This window comes from Chiloscyllium punctatum, chromosome 7, assembly GCF_047496795.1.
Source record: "Chiloscyllium punctatum isolate Juve2018m chromosome 7, sChiPun1.3, whole genome shotgun sequence".
Classification (NCBI taxonomy): domain Eukaryota; kingdom Metazoa; phylum Chordata; class Chondrichthyes; order Orectolobiformes; family Hemiscylliidae; genus Chiloscyllium; species Chiloscyllium punctatum.
This window is the reverse complement of record NC_092745.1, coordinates 120,854,677-120,881,710: the sequence shown is the minus strand read 5'-3', so window position 1 is coordinate 120,881,710 and position 27,034 is coordinate 120,854,677. Positions and strand designations below refer to the sequence as shown.

At 42.4% G+C, this 27,034-nt stretch overlaps 2 protein-coding genes across 2 annotated transcripts in view; one reads left to right on the top strand and one right to left on the bottom strand.

The window, feature by feature from the left end:
* Positions 1–2,039, bottom strand: part of selenof (selenoprotein F) — a 40,958-nt gene extending 38,919 nt beyond the window's left edge. The window contains exon 1 of the mRNA XM_072574741.1: positions 1,863–2,039. Coding sequence (XP_072430842.1) covers positions 1,863–1,910 — 48 coding nt within the window. The 5' untranslated portion in view covers positions 1,911–2,039. The remainder of the gene's footprint in view (positions 1–1,862) is intronic.
* A 661-nt stretch (positions 2,040–2,700) lies between these two features.
* LOC140480097 (heparan sulfate 2-O-sulfotransferase 1) overlaps positions 2,701–27,034 on the top strand; it is a 200,771-nt gene continuing 176,437 nt past the window's right edge. Inside the window, exon 1 of the mRNA XM_072574740.1 lies at positions 2,701–3,145. Coding sequence (XP_072430841.1) covers positions 3,022–3,145 — 124 coding nt within the window. The 5' untranslated portion in view covers positions 2,701–3,021. The remainder of the gene's footprint in view (positions 3,146–27,034) is intronic.

The following is a 27,034-nucleotide window of genomic DNA, read 5'->3' as shown; positions in this document are numbered from 1 at the left end:
AGGGCTTCAGCACTGATCCTTTGCAGAACTTAACAACCAAAAACCAGAAAAATCCATTAACCAATTATCCTGTTTATGGGCCATCAGCTAATTTTGTATTCAGGTTGCCCTAGTACCTATTATTGCATGAGCGCTAAATTTACTTGTAGAATTGCTATACAGTAGTTCTGGAAATCTGGAAATGTAAAGTTAAAGTCAAAGTCTTAACAGACCACTTGGCTGATCTCTCATCATAGATGATTGATGGTGGTTTAACCTGAGATGTCACCACATATCAGGCAAGGGAAAGAGGGGTTGAGAATGTGAGAAACAAAGCTCACTATTCGATAATTTCAGTCAGAGTCAAATTCTGAAGCAGTCTTTATTCATTCGGTTAGTTATTTCTTGGTATACACCCTCGTGGTCTCCTCTACATTGGGGAGACAGGCCGCCTACTTGCGAAACATTTCAGGGAACACCTCTGGGACACCTGCACCAACCAACCCAACAGCCCAGTGGGTTAACACTTTAACTTCCCCTCTGCCAAGGACCTGCAGGTCCTTGGCCTCCTCCATCACCAGACCCTAGCCACACGACGTCTGGAGGAAGAGCACCTCATCTTCTGCCTAGGAACCCTCCAACCACACAGGATGAATGTAGATTTCTCCAGCTTCCTCACTTTCCCTCCCTCCACCTTATCTCAGTCCCAACCCCCGGATTCAGCACCACCCTCTTGACCTGCAATCTTCTTCCCAACCTCTCCACCCCCACCCCCTCTCCGGCCTATCACCCTCACCTCCTTCCACCTATTGTATTCCCAGCACCTCTTCCCCCTCACTTTTTATCTCAGCCCGCTTAGCACACCAGCCTAATTCCTGAAGAAGGGCTTATGCCCGTAAGGTCGATTCGCCTGTGCCTCAGATGCTGCCTGGCCTGCTGTGTTTTTCCAGTACCACACTTTTCAACTCAGGTCTCCAGCATCTGCAATCCTCACTTTCTCCTACTTTACCCTCATGATTCCACCTTGCGATTTCTGCAGAAGATACAGCTACTTGTTTGTGCAAGCATATCTAGCCTAACATACACCCCTCCGTGATTCAGCCTTGTGATTTTTGCAGAAACAACATTTGCAAGCACCCCTCACATGAAGGGCAGAAATCAAACCATTTTGTCAACAGTACTCCACATTGCAAACCAGCAGTCCAGCCAATTGTGCCAACCAACACCCTTAATTTTACACCTTTTTTCAATTGCACACAGAAAATTCCTGTAAAGGGGCAAATTTGTTTCCATGCTCACTATATTCAATGTTAAATACAAGTATTAATTACTGTCATCTCCAAATGTAACATGCTGCCAAGACAATTCAACTGATGATATTTTCACTTCTCACGTTCACAAATTTAAAGCTTTCAAAACGCAATCATTACAGCTTCGATTGATTTTTCTGCTTTACTGACCTGGTGCAGCGTATACTGGCACTTCACGGAGCAACTCAACAAAACAGCCAAAAATGTAACTCTCACACAGACACAAAACACTTTGGAAACTATAGGAACACTTCGGGGCCGATCAAAAAACTTTTTAAACTGGAATTGCATACCTTCAACGAGCGTCTAAAATAAATCCATAATTTTACGGAAGGCACTGGGGGAGGAAGTGGAACATTAGAACCGAACAGTTATTCTTCCATTAACTGGTTTTAGCCCACGTCACCCAACAACAACCGGATGGAACACATCCTGCAGTTCAGGCCCAACTCAATACAACATCGAGAAACAATGCCCAAAAGCCCAATAACCTTCATTCTATAAATGAATACATTCGCAACGAAAGAAGAAACAAAAACAGAACCCATAAATATAAAATCATTCAATAATTACCGCATTTAATAGAGGGAACAGCCAGAATAAGTAAACCTCAGCAGCCATCTTGAATCACCCAAAGACCCCTCCTACCTCACCACAGGAAATTATAAAGTTCACCCCATTTGAAAATGATCACGCCGCATTTTTTTTAACAAAGCACTTATTTTCTGGACTCATCACCAATAGAATTTTTTTGCCACGTTAAAGGCGTACTCAACATCACCTTCAAACAGGCAATTGAAATTGACGGCTAAAATTTGACGGTTGTAGGTGGGGTGAGATGTGATTGATGTTGCAATACCCCAACCAGCTTGGCGAATGGCGGAAGGATGGGATGGAATGCAAGTCTTTGGGGTCTGTCGGCGGGTATGTGTGATTGATTTGAGAATAGGCCAATCGGCTTTGAAAATAGTTCGGGTTGCGCGGTGGAGCGTGATTGATGTACACTACGACCAATCGTCTTTGGGAACAGTCCGGTCGGCCGTGCGGTTTGTGATTGACGTGGAATTGGACTAATTGACATCGGAGCTGCTCGACGTGTCGATGTGAAGTGTGAACAATCGACTTGGGTCTCATCAAACGGCAGGGAGTGATTGACGTAAACGGAGACCAATAGACGCGCAGAGGCCGGGGCGGTGCCCGTTGGACGTGCGGAGGAGGAACCAATCGCCTTGGAGAAACCTGGAGTGTCCACCGCTCTCTTGTGCGTGGGGAGGCGGGCAGTTGGCGCGCGGCTGCTGAGGGAGGGAGGGAGGGAGGGAGTGCGCACGTTCTCGCTCCAGCGTGCACGCGGCGTGGCGGTTGGAGTGGGCGGCGGGAGTTGTGGGGGAGGGGAGACGCTGTGTTGAGGGGGTGGTGGGGGATGGGCAGGACCAAGGAGGGAAGGCACCGAGAGTGCACCGATGCCGGACAGCTTCGAGAGGCCGTGACTGGGAAGCGCTTTACCTCGTGTTTACCCCCTGTCGCCGCCACTCCATTGATGATGTCCGTCAAATCAGTCGGCAAAACCCTACAACCTTCTAATCTCTGATTATTTTTCGGCTCGAAAAAAAAATTAAATTTCTTTCTCCCTTCCCCCTTCAGTGTGTGATTTTGTTTTAACTCCTCGGTTCCTTTTCTTTGATTTTCTTGCCCCAACCCCTTTCCCCCTCCTGCGTTATGTCTTGATAATTTCATGGGGCTACTAAGAATTATCATGCCGCCCAAATTGCAGCTTCTCGGGGTTGTGGCATTTGTGATCGCGATGTTGTTCCTGGAGAACCAGATCCAGAAGCTGGAGGAATCTCGGGGAAAACTGGGTAAGTCAAGACATTGTTTGTGGCATTAACATCCAACACACACCTTCCATGCCTCCACAAGGCTTGGTAGGCATTCAGATTGCAACTTAGAGGATGTTACCTTTTTGTATTGTTTAGTCTGATGGCTCTTTTAAAAGAAGACTCGCTGCCTAATCCTAGAGCTTGAATGGTGCATTGTGGCTTAAACAAGTCTCGCCCCTGTTCTGTGATATGCTCATTTCTGCGTGGTTTGCAAGAATAGCAGCTGGCAAAGACTATGATAGGCCTGTGCTGAATGGCTGGGGCCATTGTTTCCACTTGCAGATTTTCACAAGGCTGCTTGTTATATTTTCCTCTGATGGTCACAATGCATGTGCAGTTTAAATGGGGGTGGGAAGGGGTCAAGGCAAGGGCTGGTCACAATTGCAGTGCTTTGAATTATGATGCATGTCTCACATGTATGTTATCATCTTGTAATTCTTTAAGAGCTTCTTCCACCCCCCCCCCCAAATTGAGTTCAATTGAATTAGCCTACTGTACTGTTGGGAATTAGAATTGTGCCCTTGTTTATGCAGTATGTGCATTTTTTAAAAATAAAAAGTGCTTGTGTAAATTATAAATAGCTTGCAAATTGGAATTATGGTTATTTGAGATGCCTATTGCTTAGTTAGTGTTGATAAAGAATGTTAGCCCAACCATGGGAAAAACTGGAAGATCAAAATTATGAATTAGTACTTGAATTGAGAAAAGCAGGCAGACAAAGTAGTGTCTATTTAAAGAAACAATTGAGATTGTGAACATTTTTTTCTATGTAAATAAATTTTTTTTATTTGTTGCTGTTTTATGTGCAGCATTTAAAATACTGAGCAGTTAGAGGCAGTGTTGTCATGTCACATTTGAAAACGTTGCTGTCATTTACTGTTTAAGAATTGTTTTAGCTTCTGGATTGAGTGTAAGACCTGTTCATGAGTCAGAGATGTACAGCATGGAAACAGACTGTTCGGTTCAACTCGTCCATGCCAACCAGATATCCCACCCCAATCTAGTCTCACCTGTCAGCACCCGGCCCATATCCCTCCAAACCCTTCCTATTCATATACTCATCCAAATGTCTTTTAAATGTTGCAATTGTACCAGCCTCCACCACTTCCTCATTCCTGATGAAGGGCTTTTGCCCGAAAATTCAATTTTTCCTGCTCCTTGGATGCAGTCTGACCTGCTGTGCTTTTCCAGCACCACCCTAATCTTGACACTCACTTCCTCTGGCAGCCCATTCCACACCATCCTCTGCGTGAAAAAGTTCCACCTTCAGACTCTTATATCTTTCCCCTCTCACCCTAAGCCTATGCCCTCTAGTTCTGGACTCCCCCACCCCAGGGAAAAGACTTTGTCTATTTATCCTATTCATGCCCCTCATGGTGTTTATAAACCTCTATAAAGTCACCCCTCGGCCTCCGACCCTCCAGGGAAAACAGCCCTCGCCTACTCAACATTTCCCAATAGCTCAAATCCTCCAACCCTGGCAACAACCTTGTAAATCTTTTCAGAACCCTTTCAAGTCTCACAACATCCTTCCGATAGGAAGGAGACCAGAACTGCACCCAATATTGCACAGTGGCCTGTACAGCCACAACACGACCTCCCAATTCCTCTGACCGATAAAGGATCAACATATGTGAAATGTGAATTGTTGCTTTAGAAAATTAGTTTAAACACATTTGACTTGAGACAGGCACTGACATTAAAAACCAATAATGCACAGTAGTAGTAGAACCATCTATGAGAGGAATGTTGCAGAGCCGAGAAGCAGTACATCAGTCGGTGAAATTTAGAAGAAATTGTATTCAGCTGTATGTTTTGCACCACTTCCCTTACAGGAGCCAATTTAAGACTCAAAATAAGTCACTGGTTTAGATGAGAAGTGGTGCTTATGCTGTTAGGAAGGTGAAAATTACTCGAGTGGAGAATGCAGATAGAAGAGAGTTGCGTCATCTTGTTTGAGTAATTTTAAATCTTAAATTTAGTTTGCTAAGTGAATTGTGCATGATTTGAGCAATAGGTTGGATGAAGAATTACTTCATGCTCAGCTTTAATTTGACATTTACGCAATGCATATGATTGATAACAGTCGAAAGTTCAATTGGAAGAATATAATTTGTCGTCCCTTCTTTATTCTGAATATGGAATTTTTCAGTTATCAACAAATCTGTCAGTCAACTTAAACACTCCAATTAATATTTTCCTTTAAAGAATATAGTTCTTGGAATATTGGTGCGGGAATCTTAGGGTTTTTTTTACTTAAAAAATTGTTTGAAATATTTTTAAAGAAAATACCATATGTGGTGGAAACTGCTAACAATAAGCATCAGAAAATGAGCATTGCACTCCTGTAGCCAGATCTCAGGCTCCAAATGACCTTGTAATTTGCCTGAGCTTGATTTGAATTTCTGATTTGGGCTAAATTGCTGTTGGGCTTTTCACATGTGGTCCTGTATGCTACACATTCTTGGCATTGACCTTTAAGATGTTTCATTTATTTTTCAAGAAATTTGACATGCAAGGTCCAGATTAATAAATGATGTTGAATTGTTGTAGTAAATGAATGGCTTGTCATTTTTGCTGCAGTTCAGTCCTTTGCTGCAAGATTGCTTTTGCTTTCTGCATCCTTTTCATGGGTTTGGTGATCAGGACAATTGGTCAAATGCACTAAATTATCTTTGGATCTTTATCTCCCTTTAGGAATTGCATTTCAAACAATTTCTGACGTGAATAGCAATGGAAATAATGCTTGCTCCAAGAGAATGCATTTTCTATTTTCTTCATTATCTTTTGTGTAATCCTTTTAATTGTAGGATCCATTGTTTATTCTGTGGATACTCATTCCTGACACACACAAGTCCCATCAGTCAAAAACTGCAGAGAATTAGATATTTATGCTGTCTTCATTGCTGAAGGATGGATAGAATGTTGTTGTGAATGCTTGTTTGCTGCAACACTCCACTTTTCTTCTAAGTGACAATAATTAAAATTATTAAAAAGGTGTAAATAGTAAAACATTTCCATTATTAAGAGATGCGGTCATCTAATGCCTTTGCTTCTCATTGTGTGAAATTTTGCTGAGATTCAGTTGCTAATTATTTTCATATTTTCCAACAGTAAAACCTCAGGAGCTTGTATTTATTGAGGCAATGAAGTAAACTGTAAATCGTCACAATCAAAAAGTGTGGAGCTCTAAAAAGCACAGCAGGTCAGGCAGCATCCGAGGAACGGGAGAGTCGATGTTTTGGGCATAAGCCCTTCATTTGAAATGATGAAGGGCTTATGCCCAAAATATCGATTCTCCTGCTCCTCGGCTGCTGCCTGACCTGCTGTGCTTTTTCCAGTGCCACACTTTTTGTCTCTGATCTCCAGCGTTGTAGTCCTCACTTACTCCTGTAAATAGTCATACAGCCTCGAAACAGACCCTTCGGCCCAACATGTTCATAATAATTAGGTTTCCTAAACTGAACTAGCCTTTTTGCCTGTGTTTTGCCCATATCCCTCTTAACCCTTCCTTTCCAAGCCAAATGTCTTCTAAGCATTGTAATTGTACCTGCATCTACCACTTCCTCTGGTAGCTCTGTGTGAAAAAGTTGCCCCTTGACTCCACTCCCTTTTAAATCTTTCTCCTTTCAACTTAAACCTGTGCTCTCTAGTTTTGGACTTCCCCTGCCCTGAGGAAAGGACCTTGGCTATTCACCATATCTATGCCCTCAGGATTTTGTAAACCTCTTAAGGTCACCCTGTGCTTCGGGTGAGGAACTGGTCCCTGCCTCTTATAACTCAAACCCTCCATTCTCTGTAACATTCTTATAAATCCTTTTTGCAGCCTTTCAGGTTTAATAAAATCCTTCGCAGAGCAAGGTGAACTGAATTGTAAGCAGTACTCCAAATGTACCCTGATCAATGTCTTGTACAGCCATAACATCATGTCCCAACTCCTGTACTCAGTGCCCTGACCAAAGAAGGCAAACATATCAAACGCTTTCTTCACAACCTTGTCTATCTGTGACTCCACTTTCAAGGAACTGTGTACCCTCACTACGTCTCTTTGTTCAACAACACTCGACAGGGTCCTACTATTAACTGTATGTCCTGCCCAGGTTTGTCATGCCAAATACCTTAACATTTATCTAAGGTAAACTTCAACTGCTGTTCCTCCTTCCACTGTCCCACTTGATCAAGATCCTGTTGGCCTCTTAGATAACCTTCTTTACTGTCCATTATATCTACAATTTTGTAAACTTACCAACCATGTCTTCTATATTCTTATCTAAATCTTGTATATAAATGACGAGCAACAGTGGGCCCAGCACTGATCCTTGTGGCACACCGCTGGTAACAGGCTTCCAGTCTGAACAATAACACTCTACTGCCAAACGAATTTTGTATCCAGTTGACTAGATCTCCTTGGATCCCATGTGATCTAATTTTACTAACCAGTTAACCATGCGGAACCTTGTCGAAGGCCTTGCTAATGTCTTTGTAGACAACGTCTGCTGCTTTGCTTTCATCTAACTTCTTGGTCACCTCCTCAAATAAACTAAATCATGTTTGTGAGCCACAATTTCTTACACACAAAGCCAAGCTGACTATTGCTAATCTGTCTTTGCCATTCCAAATGCATATAAATCCTGTCTCTCAGCTGTCCAGCAACTTACCTACCATTGATGTTAGGTTCATCTGTCTGTGGCTCCCTGGCGCTTTTCCCTCATGCAGCCTTTTTTAAGTAATGGCACAACATTAGTTATCTTTCAGTCTTCTGGTACCTCATCCGTGACTGTCGATGATTTCAATATCTCTGCCAGGTACACTGCAATTTATTCCCTAACTTCCCACAATGTCCTGGGATAAACCTGATCATGCTCTGCGGACTTATCTCCATTTCTGTGTTTGAAGACCTCCAGGACCTCCCCTTCTGTAATGTGGAATCTTTTCAAGACATGACTATTTATTTCACCAAGTTCCTTTGCTTCAATGCCTTTCTCCACCATAAATACTGACACCTAAAACATTAATTTAGGACCTCACTCGTCTGCTGTGGTTCCTCACATTGATGGTCCTGTTGATTTTGCTCTTAATATACTTGTACTATTTTGCCCTTAATATTACTTGTGGAATCTCTTTGGGTTCTCCTTAAACTTATCTGCCAAAGCTATCTCATGTTCACGACTTGTCCTCCTGATTTCCCCCTTAAGTGTACTCCTATAATTCCTATACTTCTCAAGGGATTCACTTATCCCAGCTGTCGATACCTGATATACGGCACCTTCTTTTACTTGACCAGAGCCTCAATATTGCTAGTCGTCCAGTATTCCATACTCCTACCCTATTTGCCCTACACACTAACAGGAATATGCTGTCCGTGAACACTCATTATCTTGCTTATGAAAGCCTCTGACTTATCAGCTGTCCCTTTACCTGTGAACAGCTGACCCCAATCAACTTTTAGTTTAATCTGTTTTCAACAGAATCTGGTAGCATCTCAGTCATTCACTTTACTAAACATTCAATTACTTTTTAGTGTAAGTGTAATATTTCCATATTTTCTTTTTCAATTGTTATAACTGATTCTGATTTGTAATTTTATTCTGTATGTTTATAAATATGAAACCAATTTAGAGTAATAGAGATGTACAGCACAGAAACAGACCCTTTGGTCCAACTCATCCATGCCAACCAGATATTCTTAACTAAACTAGTCCCACTTGTCAGCACTTGGTCCATACCCCTCTTAAACCCTTCCTATTCATAATCCCATCCCGATGCCTTTTAAATGTCGTAATTGTACTAGCCACTACCACTTCCTCTGGCAGCTCATTCCATACGCATACCGCCTTTTGCATGAAACAGTTGCCCCTTAGGTCCCTTTTAAATCTTTCCCCTCTCATCCTAAATACCTAAATACCCTGTTGTTCTGGACTCCCCCACCCAAAGGAAAAAGCTGTGTTTATTTACCCTATTGATGCCCCTCATGACCATATAAACTTTTATAAGGGATGACCTTTCAGAGTTTATAAAATCATGACAGGCATAGATATGATGAATAGCCAAGGTCTTTTCCCCAGGGTAAGGTCTTCCCACAATGTCATGGGATGCACTTGATCAGGTTGTGGGCATTTATCTACCTATATATGTTTGAAGACCTCCAGTGATGTGTTCCTCCACACCCACCCCCAACTTCCATAATGTGGACTCTTTTTTTTTTCAAGACATCATTATTTGTTCCACTAAGATCCCTAACTTCCATGCTCTTTTCCACATTAAAAACTGACATGAAATATTCATTTTGTATCTCACTCCTCTCCTCTAGTTCCATACATAGACTGCCTCATTGATCATTAAGGGGCCCTGTTTTCTCCGTAGTTCCTCTTTGCCCTGAATGTATTTGTAGAATCTCTGGGCTCTCCTTAACCTTAACTGCTAAAGCTAATCACTTAATATTCCTGATGGAATTCAGGAAAAATGTCCTTTTCCAGAGAGTGAGTAGCATGTTTAGGATCTGGCATTGATATCAACCATGATTGAATCGTGAAGCGGACATGATGGATCAAATGACCAAATTCTATTCCCATATCTTATGGTCCAAACTGTAAATGCATTAAAAGGAAAGCTGGAAAGTATTCTGGTCATTAGTAGAATATTCAGTTCTGAATCACAAGGCTGTGGTTTCACGTCACACTTCAGGGCATGAGCATAAATGTTGAGCTGACTGACCAGTGTCAATGTGCTGGAAAAGCACAGCAGGTCAGGCAGTATCCGAGAAGCAGGAGAATCTGCGTTTCGGGCATGAGTCCTTAATCAGGAATGAGGCTTATGGGGTGGGGGAGCTGAGAGATAAATGGGAGGGGGAGCAGGGCTGGGGGGGGAAGGTAGCTAGGAATGCAGTAGGTAGACAATGGTGGGGAGAAGGTGATAGGTCAGAGAGGAGGATGGGGCGGGTAGATAGGAAAGACAATGTACAGGTAAAGAGGGTGGTGCCAACTTGGAGACTTGGGACTGGGATATGGTGGAGGGAGGGGAAATGAGGAAACTGGTGAGACTCGAGATCTATTGCATTTACAGTTACCTCCCATTTATCTCTCAGCCTCTCAGCCCGTAAACCTCATTCCTGATGACGGGCCTGTGCCCAAATCGTTGATTGTCTTCGGATGCTGTCTGACATGCTGTGCTTTTCCAACACTGTACTCTCAACTTTGATCTCCAGCATCTGCAGTCCTCAACCCTATTGCAAAGCCTCTTCCAAGGATGCCTACCTTGAAAAAGTTCTCTACTTCTCTCTATGAGGATCTTAATGAGTCTCACCAGTTTCCTCCTTTCCCCTTCCCTCAACTTATCCCAGTCCAAAGCTTCCAACTCAGCACCACCCTCTTGACCTGTCCATCGTCTTTCCCATCTATCTGCTTCACCCTCTACTCTGACCTATCACCTTCTACCCCACCTTTGTCTATCTTTTGCATTCCCAGCTACCCCCCCCCAGCCCCACCCTACTCCCATTTCTCTCTCAGCCCCCCAGCTCACAAGCCTCATTCCTAATGAAGGGCTTATGCCCAAAACGTCGATTCTCCTGCTTCTCGAATGCTGCCTGATGTGCTGCACTTTTCCAGCACCATACTCTCGACTCTGATCTCCAGCATCTGCAGTCCTCACTTTCTCGTCCTTGACTGGTGTGAATGTCAAATTTTCTCTTCGTAGAAAGATGCAAACTCAAGGTGTACACCCCAATTAAGTGTAGGTAAAAGGATCCTGTGAATTATTTTGAATAAGAGCAAGGAGGTTATCCCCAGTATTTTGACCAATATTTATCCGTCGATTAACATCTAAAATGGCAGACACCATTCAATAAACTTCTGAAAACAGTGAATGAGATTCTATGTTTCTGACATGTCAACAGTAACTGCACTTCAAAAATGAAAAATTGGCAGTAATGCACTTTGAGATATTTAATGATCTTGAAAAGCAATATAGGTATGCAAATACTTCTTTCATTCAAGTATATGAAGGACAACGAAAAGATATTATGATGGGTACCATAAACACTGACATGGACTTGATGGACCAATTGGCCTGTTTTTCTGCAGCAAATGCTATGAGCAACATAAAACATCTTTAGCACAAGGAAATATTGGGGCTGATAACTAAAAGCTTCACTAAAAAGGTAGGTTTTAAAGAACAACTTAAATGAGGAAGGAGAGAAGTTAAGACCATGAACTTCAGAGCTTAAAGTTAGCTAGCTGAAGACATGGTTACCAGCAGTGAAAAGATAAAATTAAGATGTGCTAAAGGGTAATCCTGTGGAAGAGTGCAAAAATCTTGAGTGTTGGAGTGCTACAAAGGTTACAGATAGGAAGGACTGAAGTGATTTGAAAATAAGGTTTCTGTGTTCACTACAGAATCCTTTTTGTGTCAGATTCAATTCAATGATAATGCAATGAGGAGTTCAGTTATATCTATTGTAAAATAGGTTTTACAATAAGCTAGACAGTCCCTTTTGAGAAGTTGTTGCTAAAGTTAACAATACTTCTGTGTTAAGCTGGGTCCCCTTATGCCTAAAAGCAATCCACCATCCCTTTCAGAAGAAGTCATATTAAATCTAGCATACTGAACTGTATTGAAAGCATGATTAATGCCACTAGACAATAGGTTTTACTGTAATCAATATTTTTTAAAAAACAAATGGTTTGAAATTGGGTAACGTTATCATCTGCATATTTAAATGTCATTGTAAGGTGTAAGAGAATGTGAAGCTTTTATGGAGAGTTTCAGGGTAGCTATTAGGAAATCGTTTAAATAATGTCCTTAAATCTGAAACTCAATGGAGTTTGTGGTGTTGCTGTTGCAATGTAAGGTTACAATAAGCTGGGTCATTAATCAACTTATGTCTGTCCTGAGACCTTCTAATTCTCAAGGTGCTTGTTATGTGAAAGAGGAATGGGCACTGATTGAGAAAGGATCGAGAGAGAGAAATAATATGGAAGTGTTGTTATTTCTGCTTGAAACGTGTTGCTCCACAACCTCAGTAAATTTTGTTTGAACAAGAAATCAGTGATATCGAACTGTACTGCCTGAAACAGTGAGGTAAAATGAATCTTGATGGTAGAAAACGCTGGTTTGTTAATGGGTTTGTGGAAATTAAAGGAAAAAAGATGACGGCAAAAGGAATCCATTGTACGTATTACCATGCAACTTTTCTTTCCAGCTGCACTCAGCCTTCCTCACTTAGTAAATACTTGATGGCAATCTCAGAAATAACTTGCTTTTATGTTGCAGTTTTTGAATCCTTGGCATGTCTTAAAGCATTTTGTAAGCACTGAAGTGTAGGCACTAGTTTTGAAATACAGCATCTGTTGTTGTATCACTATTTTCTGAGGCAGGTCCAGATTGAACAAAGCAGTCTTCCTTTGTATCTAGCTATTTCTCTTTGTTTCAACCTACTGTCAGCCTTAGAGGTCTCTACTATCTGCCTAATGGCCATGTCCTCCATTCCTTCCTCCCTCAGTCCTGCTAAGCCTATTTTATCATCTTTGCTAATTTAACAGCTTGTAATATATTTGTTGACAAATATGAAGATTAGATTAGATTACTTACAGTGTGGAAACAGGCCCTCCGGCCCAACAAGTCCACACCGGCCCGCCGAAGCGTAACCCACCCATACCCCTACATCTACATCTACATCTACCCCTTACCTAACACTACGGGCAATTTAGCATGGCCAATTCACCTGACCTGCACATCTTTGGACTGTGGGAGGAAACCGGAGCACCCGGAGGAAACCCATGCAGACACGGGGAGAACGTGCAAACTCCACACAGTCAGTCGCCTGAGGCGGGAAATGAACCCGGGTCTCCGGCGCTGCGAGGCAGCAGTGCTAACCACTGTGCCACCGTGCCGCCCACCAAGACTTCTAACAGTGCTAGTTTTTCACTTCTGGGAAATTGGTGTGGATGATAAATCAAACTTGGAAGTATGTTGGGTAGAGAGTAGAGTGTTGATGCTAATGTAAAATTATTTGGGGCACAATCAGTTGGTTGAGTGTAAAGAAAGTGAATGAATAGTGTTTGATGAGTATGTGGGAGGAGGAAACATTGCGGAAGTAACTGGAGAAAGAAAGCCGGAGGAAAATGAGAATTTGGGGGAAATTAGGCAATTGTCAATGTGCAGGTGAGAGAGAATGATGGAACAAGGTTTGTGTGAGAGCAAAAAGGGAATGGGACAAGATATATGAAGAAGAATGCTAACCTTTAAGGATGAACAGCAAGAAGCATGATCTTAAGATGCTACTTTATTCCTAAACAGAATAACTCCAGATGAAGAATGAATGACATCTTTAATTTTGTTTTGGAAAAACAAATCTGAAGCTGTTAGCTGGAAATGTGGATCTTTGAATATGTGTACACACTATTTCCAGTTGCCATGCTTGGCAGAAAAAAAATCCAATAGACGAGCTGCAGTTTAACTGTAGTGTGTAACATTATTCTTTCACTCTGGACCTGAATAGATTTCAGCACTAGATGATTTGGCTGGCTTTCTTGATGCATGAAAAGATCCAAGTTAATTGTCATCAGCTTCTTGCTGAAAGTATGCTCCCTTCACTTACCCTAACTAACAGTTTCATTCAAGCCTTAGTCCTAACGCAGTATGATGTCCAATAAATACAACTCATTGAAGGTTTGAAGGGGTTAAGAATTAAATGAAACTCAAGATCTCTCTACAGCAGATTTTCAGTTGACAGGCAAGTTAAGTCGAGAAGTAGGGTGCAGAGGGGAAAATCTATTGTGATTAATGGTATTGACTGACTAATGGTATGGTCTTTCCACTCTACTTGTATACCCTGGTGGTTTGCAGAACAGTTAAAATAATTGCCAGATCTAAATGTGAATATAGTGTCAGTTTTTATACTGAATAGGGAATCTAAATGACCTGTGTTAAGGAAACTGGTGTGGGAGACAATCTGGAAATGTACATTCATTAAGTGGCTGAATATGCATATTTATGGTTCAATGATTTTGAACTCATAATATTTAGCTGTATTTGTTTTACGTCTCTACTTTGTGTGATTTTTGCTCTGTACTTAAACTGTTACAAGTTCTGATTTGAATGAACAAATTCATTCCCAGTCCAAGGAACAATTACAAACTGTATATCACTGGTAATATATTGTTCCAATATTAAATCAATTTTCTCTCAAATTCTAGATAACTAATAGGATTAATTTGCCCTTTAATTTACATGAACAACATTGAAAATGCTTGCCATTGATTGTTACATCATTTCACCATTCTTCATTATCAATCATGGAAAACTACTTCTGTTGGCAAATGAGAGCTAACACTAACCGGTTGAGAAGTGGTACTGTGTGCCTTCAGAAAATTTGTTGGTCTTGTGTATCATGCACTCTTTCTTTTCTCTCTTTCCTTGGAAGAAGGAAAGCTGCAGGATTTTTAAATGCCACTGTATCAAACACTCAGACTGAATACTCTGACAGCAAAATTATGAGTATGTATACAATTTAACCAAGTCATGAGTTAAAATCTACACATTTTGTATTTTTGAATGAATTGTTAATTAGTGGCTGTGAATTAATTTGCATAAATAATATTTTTGAATATGTTTTTTTAAACCTTCCATTTTTCAAAAATGTTTAGTATACTGACTGGCTGTCAATGCTGCGGTTAAAAGAAATGTAATGGAAATGCTGTGTCTCACCAAGATCTTCCTTTAGGCAAAGTACAATCCTCAATTGTACATTTGAAATCATTGCTTGAATGCCCTTTTTTTTAAATTCTGGATGAACCGACTTGACACCATTGTAGAAGTCAGAAGTTTGGTGCTGGAAAAGCACAGCAGGTCAGGCAGCATCTGAGGAGCAGGAAAATCGACGTTTCGGGCAAAAGCCCTTCAGACGTTCCTGATGAAGGGCTTTTGCCTGTAATGTTGATTCTTCTCCTCAGTTGCTGCCTGACCTGCTGTGCTTTTCCAGCACCACTCTCTTAACTCTAATCTCCAGCATCTGCAGTCCTTCCTTTCGCCACCATTGTAGAAAGATCAGGCAACAGTTCAAAGCGAAACTTATAGTCTCCTTTAGGTGACAGGGAGGGTAATAAATGCATTCTTTTCAGCATTAGTCACACAGTGAGAGCAATTAATTGTTTGTATTGCATTTTTAACATAGTGAAACATGATGCTGTCCTGGAGCAGAATTAGAGGGAAACTTATTTTGACCGAAACTAGACAACAAAGTTGGAGGATTTAAGGAGCATCTTAATGGAAGAGGAGGTGGTTTGAGGAAGACTGCTCCAAGCTCGGAATTGAACTTGAAGAAAACTTTGCTTTCAATGGTATGACAGAGAAATAAGAGGAAACAAAATAGGAAGAAGTTGGATGAATGCAGGATTATTGGATGGCTGTCAGACTGAATTGAATTTCTTGTCACATGTACCAAGGCACAGTGAAAAGTTTTGTCTTGCGAGCAATACAGGCAGATCACATAGTTAAGAGTAGATTCCCTATAGTGTGGAAACGGGCCCTTTGGCCCAACCACTCCACACCGACTCTTTGAAGAGTTACCCATCAAGACCCATCTCCCTTTTGACTAATGCACCTAACACTGTGGGCAATTTAGCATGGCCAATTCACCTAACCTGCACATCTTTGGATTGTAGGAGGAAACTGGAGGACCCAGAGAAAACCCATGCAGACACAGGGAGAATGTGCAAACTCTACACAGACAGTCGCCGGAGGCTGGAATCAAACCTGGGACTCTGGTGCTGTGAGGCAGTAGTGCTAACCACTGTGCCATCGTGCCATTAAATAGCATAGATAAGTAAATAATAGGTAAATAGCAGCAAAAACAAAAATACAGGTACAGGCGAATGTTAAAAGTTTGAGTCCATTCAGTATTCTAACAACAGTAGGGTAGAAACTGTTTCAAAACCAGCCGATGCATGTTCAGGTTTCTGTACCTTCTCCCCGATGATAAAAGTTATAGAAAAACTTTGCTCGGGTGGGATGGATCTTTGAGAATGCTGGAAGTCTTTCCTTGACAGCGGCCCTGTTAGATGGATTCTATAGGTGGGAGGTTGGTCTTTGTGATTGCTCGGGCTGAGCTCACCACATTCTAACCGCCTCTGATCTTGAATTGTATAGTTGTCATACCAGGTCATGATACATCGAGACAAAATGCTCTAGATGGCCCACCTATAAAAGTTGGCAAGGGTATTTGCCGTCATGCCAAATTTCCTCAGCTGCCTGAGGAAGCAGAGACGTTGTTGGACTTTTGTAACCAGTGCATTTACATGAAGAGTCCAAGAAAGCTTGCTGTTGATGACCACTCCCGGGAGCTTGACACACTCCACTTGTTCTACCTCTGTGCAGTTAATGTGTAGGTGGCTATGGGTAATTTCCCACCGCAAGTCAATAATGTGTTCCTTGGTTTTGCTGGCGTTGAGAGCTAGGTTGTTCTCAGTGCACCATTTTTCCAGGTCTTCCACCTCCCGTCTGTAGTCTGTTTTGTCGCCATCTGGAATTTGACTGACTATGGTGGTGTAATCAGTGAGCTTGTAAATGGCATTAGTCTGGTATTTATTGATGCAGTCATGGCTATACAGTGAGTACATTAGGGGGCTCCAGTGTTAAGTGTTAATGAGGATAAAATATTGTCCCCAGTCTTCACTGATTGTGGCCTGTGGGTCAGGAAACTGAGGATCCATTTGCAGAGAGTGGGCTTCGTCCGAGATCACTAAGTTTAGTAACCAGTCTTGAGGGGATAATCGTGTTGAAGGCTGAACTGTAATCAATGAGTAGGATTCTTACGTAGCTGTTCTTGGTGTCAAGATGCTCTAGGGAGGAGTGAAGGGCAAGTGATATTGCAGCTGACGTGGGTCTGTTGGTCCGATAGGCAAATTGGAGTGGGTCAAGAGCAGTAGGGAGGCTGGAGTTGATTAATGCCATGAGCAACCTTTCAAAGCACTTCATGACCACTGAATTCAAGGCCACTGTGCGGTAGTCATTGAGACACGCTGCATGAGTCTTCTGAGGCACAGGGATGATGTTGGCCCTTCTGAAACAGACAGGGACAGTGGCCTGCTGCAAGCAGAGATTGAAGATGTCAGCGAGACTGTTGGAATTTAGAGATATAGATAGTCATGGCTATGGCAAAATTTAAAATAAGATCATAAGATGTAAGAGCAGAATTAGACCATTCAGCCCATCGAACCTGCTCCACCATATTGTTTCCACCCTTCCCATTTATGTTTAGTTCAAGGGGAAACTCCACACGTGCAAGCAAATATGCACCTGCCCATGACCTCAACTCTATCCCGAACCGTCCATGTTACTGAACCAATTCCAACACTGTTTAATTTAAAGCCCTATCCACAGCCCTTGTTATGCTTTTCTCAAGGACTCTGGTCTCAGCATGATTCAGGTGGAGCCTTTCCCATTGGAGCATCTCCCTCTTTCCCAAGTACTGGTGCCAGTGTCCCATGAATTCGAACCCATTTCGTCCACATGGATCTTGGAGCCATAAATTTACCTCTTTAATCTTGTTGACCCTCTGCCGGTTTGCTTGTGACTCAGGTTCGACCAGCTCAAGGACTGAAACTCCTTCAACGTCACCACCTTAATCACTCTAATTGCTTTGCTCACAGTCACACCCTCTTGTCTCACTGACCAAATTTGAAGTCGTTAGTGCAAGGGGTGCTTCCTGAAACAATATCCAGGTAACACACTCTCTCCCTAATTTGTTGCAATGTTCTAAGCTGAGCTGGAGTTCCTCGAGCAACCAACATTTTGCTACAGATGCGGTCAGTCTGAACCACAGTGGGGAACCACCTGTGATATTAAAGAGTTAATTTGCTCAACTGACCTGCAAGAAATTCAATTCTCCAGGGATAAGGTGGTGTGTCTTTGTCTTGTAGGTGGAATGTGGGAGGTTTACATTGCCATTTCCTTGCCATTCAGGGATGATTTCATCCAGAAATCAATAAAAATATTACAGTTGGAATTTGACTACTCTCCTCTAGTTTAAAAAAACTATTTGCAACAGACTTGACCATGAAGGGATGATTTGCATTACAATGTCTCTGGAGGTGAGGTGGTAACTGCGTTGTATCTTGAGTGGCATGTGACTGTGAGGGAGTGATTGGGGGTTGTCTTGTGGGCATTACTAACTGTAATATAAAGATTTTGTATGGGGAGAGCTTTTACCTTGACCCGTAAGCCCTGCAAGGTATGTTAAAGGTTCCTCCAGAGAGAGACCCCTGGACACCCCTCGCTAGCATGGTGAGGGAGTGTTCAGAATTTCTCCAAAGCTTATACTGTACTGTATTTAATAAAATTTGATTGCTGTTCACAGAAATTGGTTTGTTGCAGTTGCATCAGGTGTGTAAGGAACCTCAGGAGAAAAAGAACTTAACACGCCATGCAATTACAGCACGTTGTCTGGCCTGACATCTTTATTTTAATTACTTAGTTCTTCATTGATTTAACATGAGAATGATAGCTTAAGTCAAGCAGTTGATGGCCAGGGGCCATCATCAATCTGTGCTGACTGACAAACAATGGTGAGTGATGATGTAGGCAAAAGTTTTGGTTGAGTTTATATTTGTACAAGTTAAAGATGGAAGGATTACAAGACTTCTGCAGTTTCATGGGATTCCATTTCACTGAGGCCAGTATTTATTTTTCATTCCCTGGTTGCCTTTGAGAGCAACTGCATGGCATGTGGTATAGGTATGCTTGCAGGTTTTTGCACCACAACAATGAAAAGAATGGTATTAATTCAGGATGGTCTGATTTTTGAGGGGTACTTGCTGGTGATCGTGGTGATTCTATGGGTTGTCCTTGTTCCACTTGGAAAGATTTGTGTGTTTAGGTGGTGTTGAAGGAGCCTTGGTGAGTTATGATGCACCTTATAGATATTATCCAGTGCTGCAACTACTCTGATACTTTGCCCTAGAAAGGTCCAGGTTCTTGTGCGTTATTAGCGTTGCATTTACTCACACAGGTGATGAGTATTTCTTGTAGATGATAATTCCAGTAGTGGCTTTCAGGTGTTTCTTGACATCAAATAGACTGAACATTGACTGAAAATTGGGGACCTCAGAAGGAGGTACTTATGGGTGAGGATGTTAGCAAATGGTTGAGTCTTGTCTTTTGTCCTGGTCTCTGCCATCAACAAGGGTGGGGATATTTATGGTGCTTTCACCTCCAGTTAATTAATTGTCCTTTACCATTCTAGTGCCCTGTCACATAGAGTCAGAGAGATGCACTGCACAGAAACAGCCAATCCAACTCGTCCATGCTGACCAGATATCCTAAATTAATCTAGTCCCATTTGCCAGGACATGGCGCATATCCCTCTAAACCCTTCCTACTCATGTACCCATCCAGATGTCCTTTAAATGTTGTAATTGTGCCTGCTTCCAGTACTTTGGCAGTTCATTCCACAGGTGCACCACTGTTTGCAATAAAAAGTTGCTCCTTAGGTCCCTTAAAAATCTTTCCCCTCTCATCCTAAAAACCTATGCTCTCTAGTTCTGGACTCTCTTCTTCCCCCAAAGAACTCATGGAAAAGACATTGTCTATTTACCCTATTCATGTCTCTCATGATTTTATAAACCTCAGCCTCTAACTCTCTCGAGAAAACAGCCCGAGTCTACTCAACCTTTGCCTATAGCTCATACCCCCCCCCCCAACCTTTTCAACATTCTTGTAAATCTCTTCTGAGCCCTTTCAAATTTCACAACATCCGTCCTATAGGAGTGAGGCCAGAATTGCACCCAGTGTTCCAAAAGTAGCCTAACCAATGTCCTCTGCAGCCACAACATGACCTCTCAACTTCTATACTCAGTGCTCTGACCTGATCTGTTAATTTTGGAATTACCTTTGAATTTTATATGTTGTTTTGACTTTAGTCATTTCATTAGACTGCCATCTAATATTTCGACTTGTTGGCATTGCTCCTGATATGTTCTACTACATGCTTTATTGAGTCAGTTTTGGTCTCTTTGCTTCATAACTATGATAAAGTGAGGGTAATGGCAAAGCATGAGGTTACAGACTGTGGTTAAATCAAACTCTAGTGCTTCTGATAACTTCCAGCACTTCATGCATGTCCAGTTATGAGAATATGTGTAGGGTATGAGCAGGTAGGAAAAGACTCCAGTTTTAAACTTTTGTGAAATAAAAGGTCTACTTGCATGATTCAGAGGAGATAAGAACTTGCAGTAAACAATGAGGTGCTGGCAGCAAGGGCAGTGGGTTAACAAGGTTGCAAAGCATTCATTATGTAAAGCCATTTAACAAGATGAAGAAGCATTCAGTATGTAAAGTCAGTTAATAAGGTAAAAAGTATTCATTATGTGAAGCCAGTTGTTCATTGTGTAACAGTAGATGGCTTAATCTTTACTATTGATACTCGCTGATTGTAACGGTCACCCAATCAATCTGTATATTGCCTTATCTGGATGTTCCTCTCTGCAAATGATAACTTCAGGATGGCATTTTGTCTCCCAGGTGACAGGACATCATGGAATGGCTGCAAGGCAATTTGAAAGGAGTCTGTGAATAAGCAGCGGTTGTGGTCATGTTGGGACTAATGACATAGAAACAAAGAGAAAGGAAGTCCTACAAGCAGACTTTAGAGAGTTAAGTAGGGAATCGGAAAGCAAAACTTTAAAGGTAGTAATTTCTCAATTATTCCTGTTTCCATGTAGCAGTGAATACATGAATAGAATGATAAAGCAGATAACGTGTGGAACCAATGAAATGTTTGTGGACACAGAAGACTTGGACAGACTCCATTATGAATATTTTTGTGTTGATGAATGGAAGAGAGAGCAGGTATAGACATCAGGGTGAAGTATTGTGAAATATTAAAGTTAACAGAGATCGAAGTGGTAGACTTAAGTGTATTAATCCACAGCATGGAAGAGATGCATCCCAGGCTTTTGAGGGAGCAAAAGAAGGCACTTGGCAGTAATTTTCAAATCCTTTTTAGCTACAGTGAGGCATCTGAGGACTGCTAACATTGTCCTATTTTTTAAAAAGGGAGGAAAGGATAGACCATGAATTTATGGATCTGGAGAAATTATTAGAAAGAATTCTGAGGGGCAGAATAAATCTGCACTTGGAGAAACATTAATTAATCAGGGATAGCATAACAAATGTTAAGGGAAGGCTGCACTTGAACAATTTGATCAAATTGTTCTTGAGGTGATATCCAGGACTGTTGCTGGGGGTAATGCATTTGATGTGGTCTATACATGGACTTTAACAAAGCTTTTGGTAATATCCATTAGGTAGACTGATGACATTGAGAGGACAGATTGAGTAAACTGGTACAGTACTCATTGGAAGAATGAATGGGGGGAGGGGGATCTTGTGAAAACATATCAAATTATGAAAGGAATAGAAAAGGTAGAGGCAGGGAGGTTGTTTCCACTGGTGGGTGAAACGAGACCTGGGAGCATAGCCTCAAAATAATGGGGAGCAGATTTATGACTGAGTTGAAGAAGAACTTCTTCACCCAAAGGGTGTGACTCTGGAATTCCCTACCCGGTGAAGCAGTTGAGGCTATCTCATTGAATGCTTTCAAGGCAAAGATCCGATAGATTTTTTTTTTTGAACAGTAAAGGAATTAAGGGTTATTGTGAGAGGGTGGGTAAGTGGAGCTGAGTCCACAAAAAGATCAGCCATGATCTTCTGTAATGGCAGAGTAGGATCGATGGGCCAGATGCCATATTACTGTTCTTTTTTCTTTTTGTTCCAAGTAAAGTGAGAACCCATGGGATTCAAGGCAAAGTGGCAAGTTTGACCCAGAACTGGTTGAGAGGGAGAAAGAAGAGGGTGGTATTGGATAGATGTTTCTGTGACTGGAAGTCTGCTTTCCTTTGGGTTCCACAGGGCTCAGTGCTGCGGCCCTTGCTATTTGTAGTATCCAGTAATGATTTGCAGATGACAGGGAAATTGGTGGAGTGGTATATAGTGAGTAGGAAAGCTGTTAACCATATGACATGTTAACTGATGAGCAGAGCAGTGGCAAATGGAATCAACCTTGTAAAATATGAGGTAACACAGAGTTAGCTGGCAAGATAATGGATTAGACTATGAATTGTAGGATTCTGGAAAGTGCTGAAGATCAGAGTGACCTTAGTGTGTGGACATGCACACTATGGAAGATTGGATAGGCTAAAGTTGTTTTTATTTTGGTAGCAAATGTTGAGCGGGAACCTGTCAGTTGTGTGTATAGATAGGATGGATAGGAAGGGAATTTTTCCACTGGTAGAAGTTTGAATAAATGAGGGCATACATTTAATGCAAGAGAGAAAGCTTCTGGGCAGAGTTGAAAATTTGTTTTCAACTAGCAAGTGGGAGGGAATCTGCCTGAAAGGGTGGGTGAGTCAGAAGCTCTTGTAACCTTTTAGAAAGTATTTAGCTATTCACTTCTGTTGCCAAAGCCCACAGGGTTATAGGCAACGAGCTGTAAAATGGGATTAGTATAATCAGATATTTGTTGACTGGCACAGACAATGGGCTGGTAGGTCTCCTTCTGTTCTGTAAACATCTATAGGTCTGTAAGACCTCAGCTTTCTCCAATAAACTTGCAAATTAGTCCACTTAAAAGTACTTGCCTTATAACTATTTCTTTGTAATTTGATGTCACCACCCTTTCAGATCGTGTGTTCCAAATCTTCACAATCCTTTTGAGAAAAAATTGCTTCCCAATTTATTTTAGTATATTTTTTCAAATTTATGATTCTGTTTACTAACCTCTACCAATGTATCAGTTGCACCCGGTGTGATCTCCTCTACACTGGGGAGACAGGACGCCTTCTTGCGGATTGTTTCAGAGAACATCTCTGTGACACCTGTTCCCACCTCACTGTCCGTCTTGGAACCCTGCAACCATGGGATAGAGCTGTGGATTTCAACAGCTTCCTCATTTCCCCTCCTCTCACATTATCCCAGTCCCAAGCCTTCAACTTGGCACCACCCTCCAGACCTGTCTCTTCCTGCACTTATTTTTAAAAATAATTTATTCATGTTGCCTCTCTTCCTCCATCCTACCAAAATATACCACTTCACATTGTTCTTTAATAAGTTTCATCTAGCACATGTCTGCCCATTTTGCCAGCCTATTAGATCCTTCTGCAGTGGGTTACTATCCTTCTTTTCATTTGCTACTTCTGTGCTGCAGGCTGGTTCTGAATGTTCACGAGGAGCTGGTGGGTAATGTTTGCAGGTTAGTTATCTCCTTCCTATACCTCCACATTAATGGTATGTTGGTTGCTCTCTTGGATGAATCTTCACTGTTTTGCTATGACATAAGCCAGGCGCTCCCATGAGTTAAAAGGGATATTTGACCTAATCAAGAATATTTTGAGAGTACACCAAAAGTGTATTTGCTCTTCAGAGCGGCATGGTGCCGTAGTGGTTAGCTCTGCTGCCTCACAGCACAGGGACCTGGGTTTGATTCCAGCCGAGGGTGACTGTCAGTGTGGAGTTTGCGTATTCTCCCGTGTCTACGTGAGTTTCCTCCGGGTGCACAGGTTTCCTCCCACAATGCAAAGATGTGCAGGTTAGGTGAATTGACCATGCTAAGTTGCCCATAGTGTTCAGAGATGTGTAGGTTAGGTCCATTAGTCAGGGGTAAGTGTAGAGTAATGGGGAATGGGTTTGGATGGATACTCTTCGGAGGGTTGGTGTGGACTTGTTGGGCTGAAGGGCCTGTTTTCACACAGTAGGGATTCTAATTCTAAATCTGGGAGTCTCCTGCTTGACCAAGTTCTCTAAGATGCATACAAACTAAGTGTCCTGTACAACGGAGTTTATTTTGAGTAGTTAGCAGCTTGATACTGGACAAGTTGGCTTGGGAGGAGGTTCTGTTGGATCTTTCTTGACCTTGGAGGATTTTGCAAAGACATCATAAGGGCTACATTTCCAGTGTTTTGAAGTATGTGCTGTACACTGTCCAAATCTCTGAAACAAGGAGCAAGGGGATATAAACCAAAGGAACTGCAGATGCTGGAAATCTGAAACAAAAACTGAAATTGCTGGGAAAGCTCAGCAGCTTTGACAGCATCTGTGGCGAGAAATTAAGAGTTAACATATAGGGTCCAGTCTTCGGAACTGTCTTCAAAACTGATGCTAGCTAGGAAATAGTTATTTTTTAATGCAGATTTTAGGGTTCCTGGGAGTGGGGGTAAGAACATTGCGTAGGTGCCTCAAGCCCTTAAATGGTTGTTTGAATCCAGAAGGCCGCAGGGTTCTCAAGCGGAAAATGAGGTGCTGTTCTTCCAGCTTGTGCTGAGCTATAGCAAGCCTGAGAGAGAGATATTGGCTAGAGAACAGGTAATGTGTTGAAGTTGTAGGCATCTGGAAGCTTGGCATCTTTCTTGCAGACAGAACGTAGGTGTTCTATGAATCAGTCACCCAGTCTACATTCTTTACTCCAGCGTAGTGGAGACCATATTGCGAGCAGTGAATACAGTAGATGATATTGAGTGAAGTGCAGGTAAAGCGCTGCTTCATCTGAAAGGTGTTTGGGGCTTTGAATACAGAGAAGGGAGGAAGTAAACTGGCGTGTGTGTTCTACCTGCAATTGCAGGGAAAGTGATGTGGTACTGTGGGTGGAGATGTTGCAAGTTAAGGAAGATTGAATCAGCGTGTCTACGAGGGAACTATCCTTGCGGAAGACTGGCAAGGGAGGGGAGGTGAGAGGAATATGGGGATGTGGATGTTTGTGGGATGGTAGATGTGGGGAAAGGGGACCCTATTGCTATTTTGGGAGTGAAGAGAGGGGTTGAGGGTTGAAGTGTAAGAAATGGTTGGGCCCTGGCAGAGTGGTCTGTCAACTACAGTGTTGGGGACTCCATGGATGAGGAAGAAAATCGATATTTCTGATTCCCCTTTGTTGAAGTTAGCATCATCAGAAAAAATATGATGGAGATGGAGGAACTGGGAGAATGGAGAAGAGTCTGTACAGGAAGCAGGATGTGAGGATGTCTAGTCAAGGTAACTGGGAGCAAAGGGATCATTGGCCTAGTAAATCGTGACTTCACTCTTAAATTGGAGATCATGATTGTCAGCTACCTGAAAGCTGACCTGGCAGTTTTTAAAAGAATTATTGTCTCATTAAATGTGGATGTTCCTGGCTGGGCTAGCATTTGTTGCTGATTCCTCATTGCTGTTGAGAAGGCGATAGTGAGCTGCCAGCTTGAACAGCTGCAGTCATTTGGTGCAGGTACAACCACATCAGAGTTTCAGGATTGTGACACAAGTCCAGTTGATGAGTGGCTTCGATGGGAACTTGCAGATGTTGGTGTTCCCATGGAGTCATAGAGATGTACACCATGGAAACAGACCCTTTGGTCCATCCCGTCCATGCCAACCAGATATCCCAACTCAATCTAGTCCCACCTGCCAGCACCCCGCCCATATCCCTCCAAACTCTTCCTATTCATATACCCATCCAAATGCCTTTGAAATGTTGCAATTGTACCAGCCTCCACCACTTTCATTATTATTCCATACATGTACCACCCTTTGCGTGAAAACGTTGCCCCTTCGGTCCCTTTTATATCTTTCCCCTCTCACCCTAAGCCTATGCCCTCTAGTTCTGGACTCCCCTACCTCAGGGAAAAGACTTTGTCTATTTATCCTATCCATGCCCCTCATAATTTTGTAAACCTCTATGAGGTCACCCCTCAGCCTCCGCTCCAGGGAAAACAGCCCCAGCCTGTTCAGCCTCTCCTCAAAGCTCAAATCCTCCAACCCTGGCAACATTCTTGTATATCTTTTCTGAACCCTTCCAAGTTTCACAACATCTTTCCGATAGGAAGGAGACCAGAATTGCATGCAGTGTTCCAACAGTGGCCTAACCAATGTCCTGTACAGCCTCAACATGACCTCCCAACTCCTGTACTCTGTACTCTGACCGATAAAAGAAAGTATAGCAAACACCTTTTTCACTATCCTATCTAGCTGTGACTCCACTTTCAAGGAGCTATGAACCTGCACTCCAAGGTCTCTTTGTTCAGCAACTCTCCCTAGGACCTTACCATTAAGGTGTATAAGTCCTGCTAAGATTTGCTTTCCCAAAATGCAGCACCTCTCATTTTTCTGAATTAAACTCCATCTGCCATTTCTCAGCCCATTGGCCCATATGGTCAAGATCCTGTTGTAATCTGAGGTAACCTTCTTCGCTGACCACTACACCTCCAATTTTGGTGTCATCTGCAAACTTACTAACTCGACCTCTTATGCTCGCATCCAAATCATTTATGTAAATGACAAAATGTAGAGGACCCAGCACCGATCCTTGTGGCACTGCACTGGTCACAGGCCTCCAGTCTGAAAAACAACCCTCCACCACCACCCTCTGACTTCTACCTTTGAGCCAGTTCTGTATCCAAATGGCTAGTTTTTTTTAGATTAGCTTAGATTCCCTACAGTGTGGAAACAGACCATTCGACCCAACTAGTCCACACCGACCGTCCGAAGAGTAACCCACTCAGACCCATTCCCCCTAACTAATGCACCTAACGCTACGGGCAATTTAGCGTGACCAATTCACCTAACCTGCACATCTTTGGACTGTGGGAGGAAACCAGAGCACCCGGACGAAACCCACGCAGACACGGGAAGAATGTGCGAACTCCACACAGACAGTTGCCCGAGGCAGGAATTGAACCCTGGTGCTGTGAGGCAGCAGTGCTGACCACTGAGCCACTGTGCACCAGTTCTCCCTTTATTCTGTGAAATCTAACCCTGCTAACCAGTCTCCTATGGGGAACCTTGTGAAATGCCTTACTGAAGTTCATATGTATCTGCTGACCTTGTCCTTCTATATGGTAGTGATTGAGGACC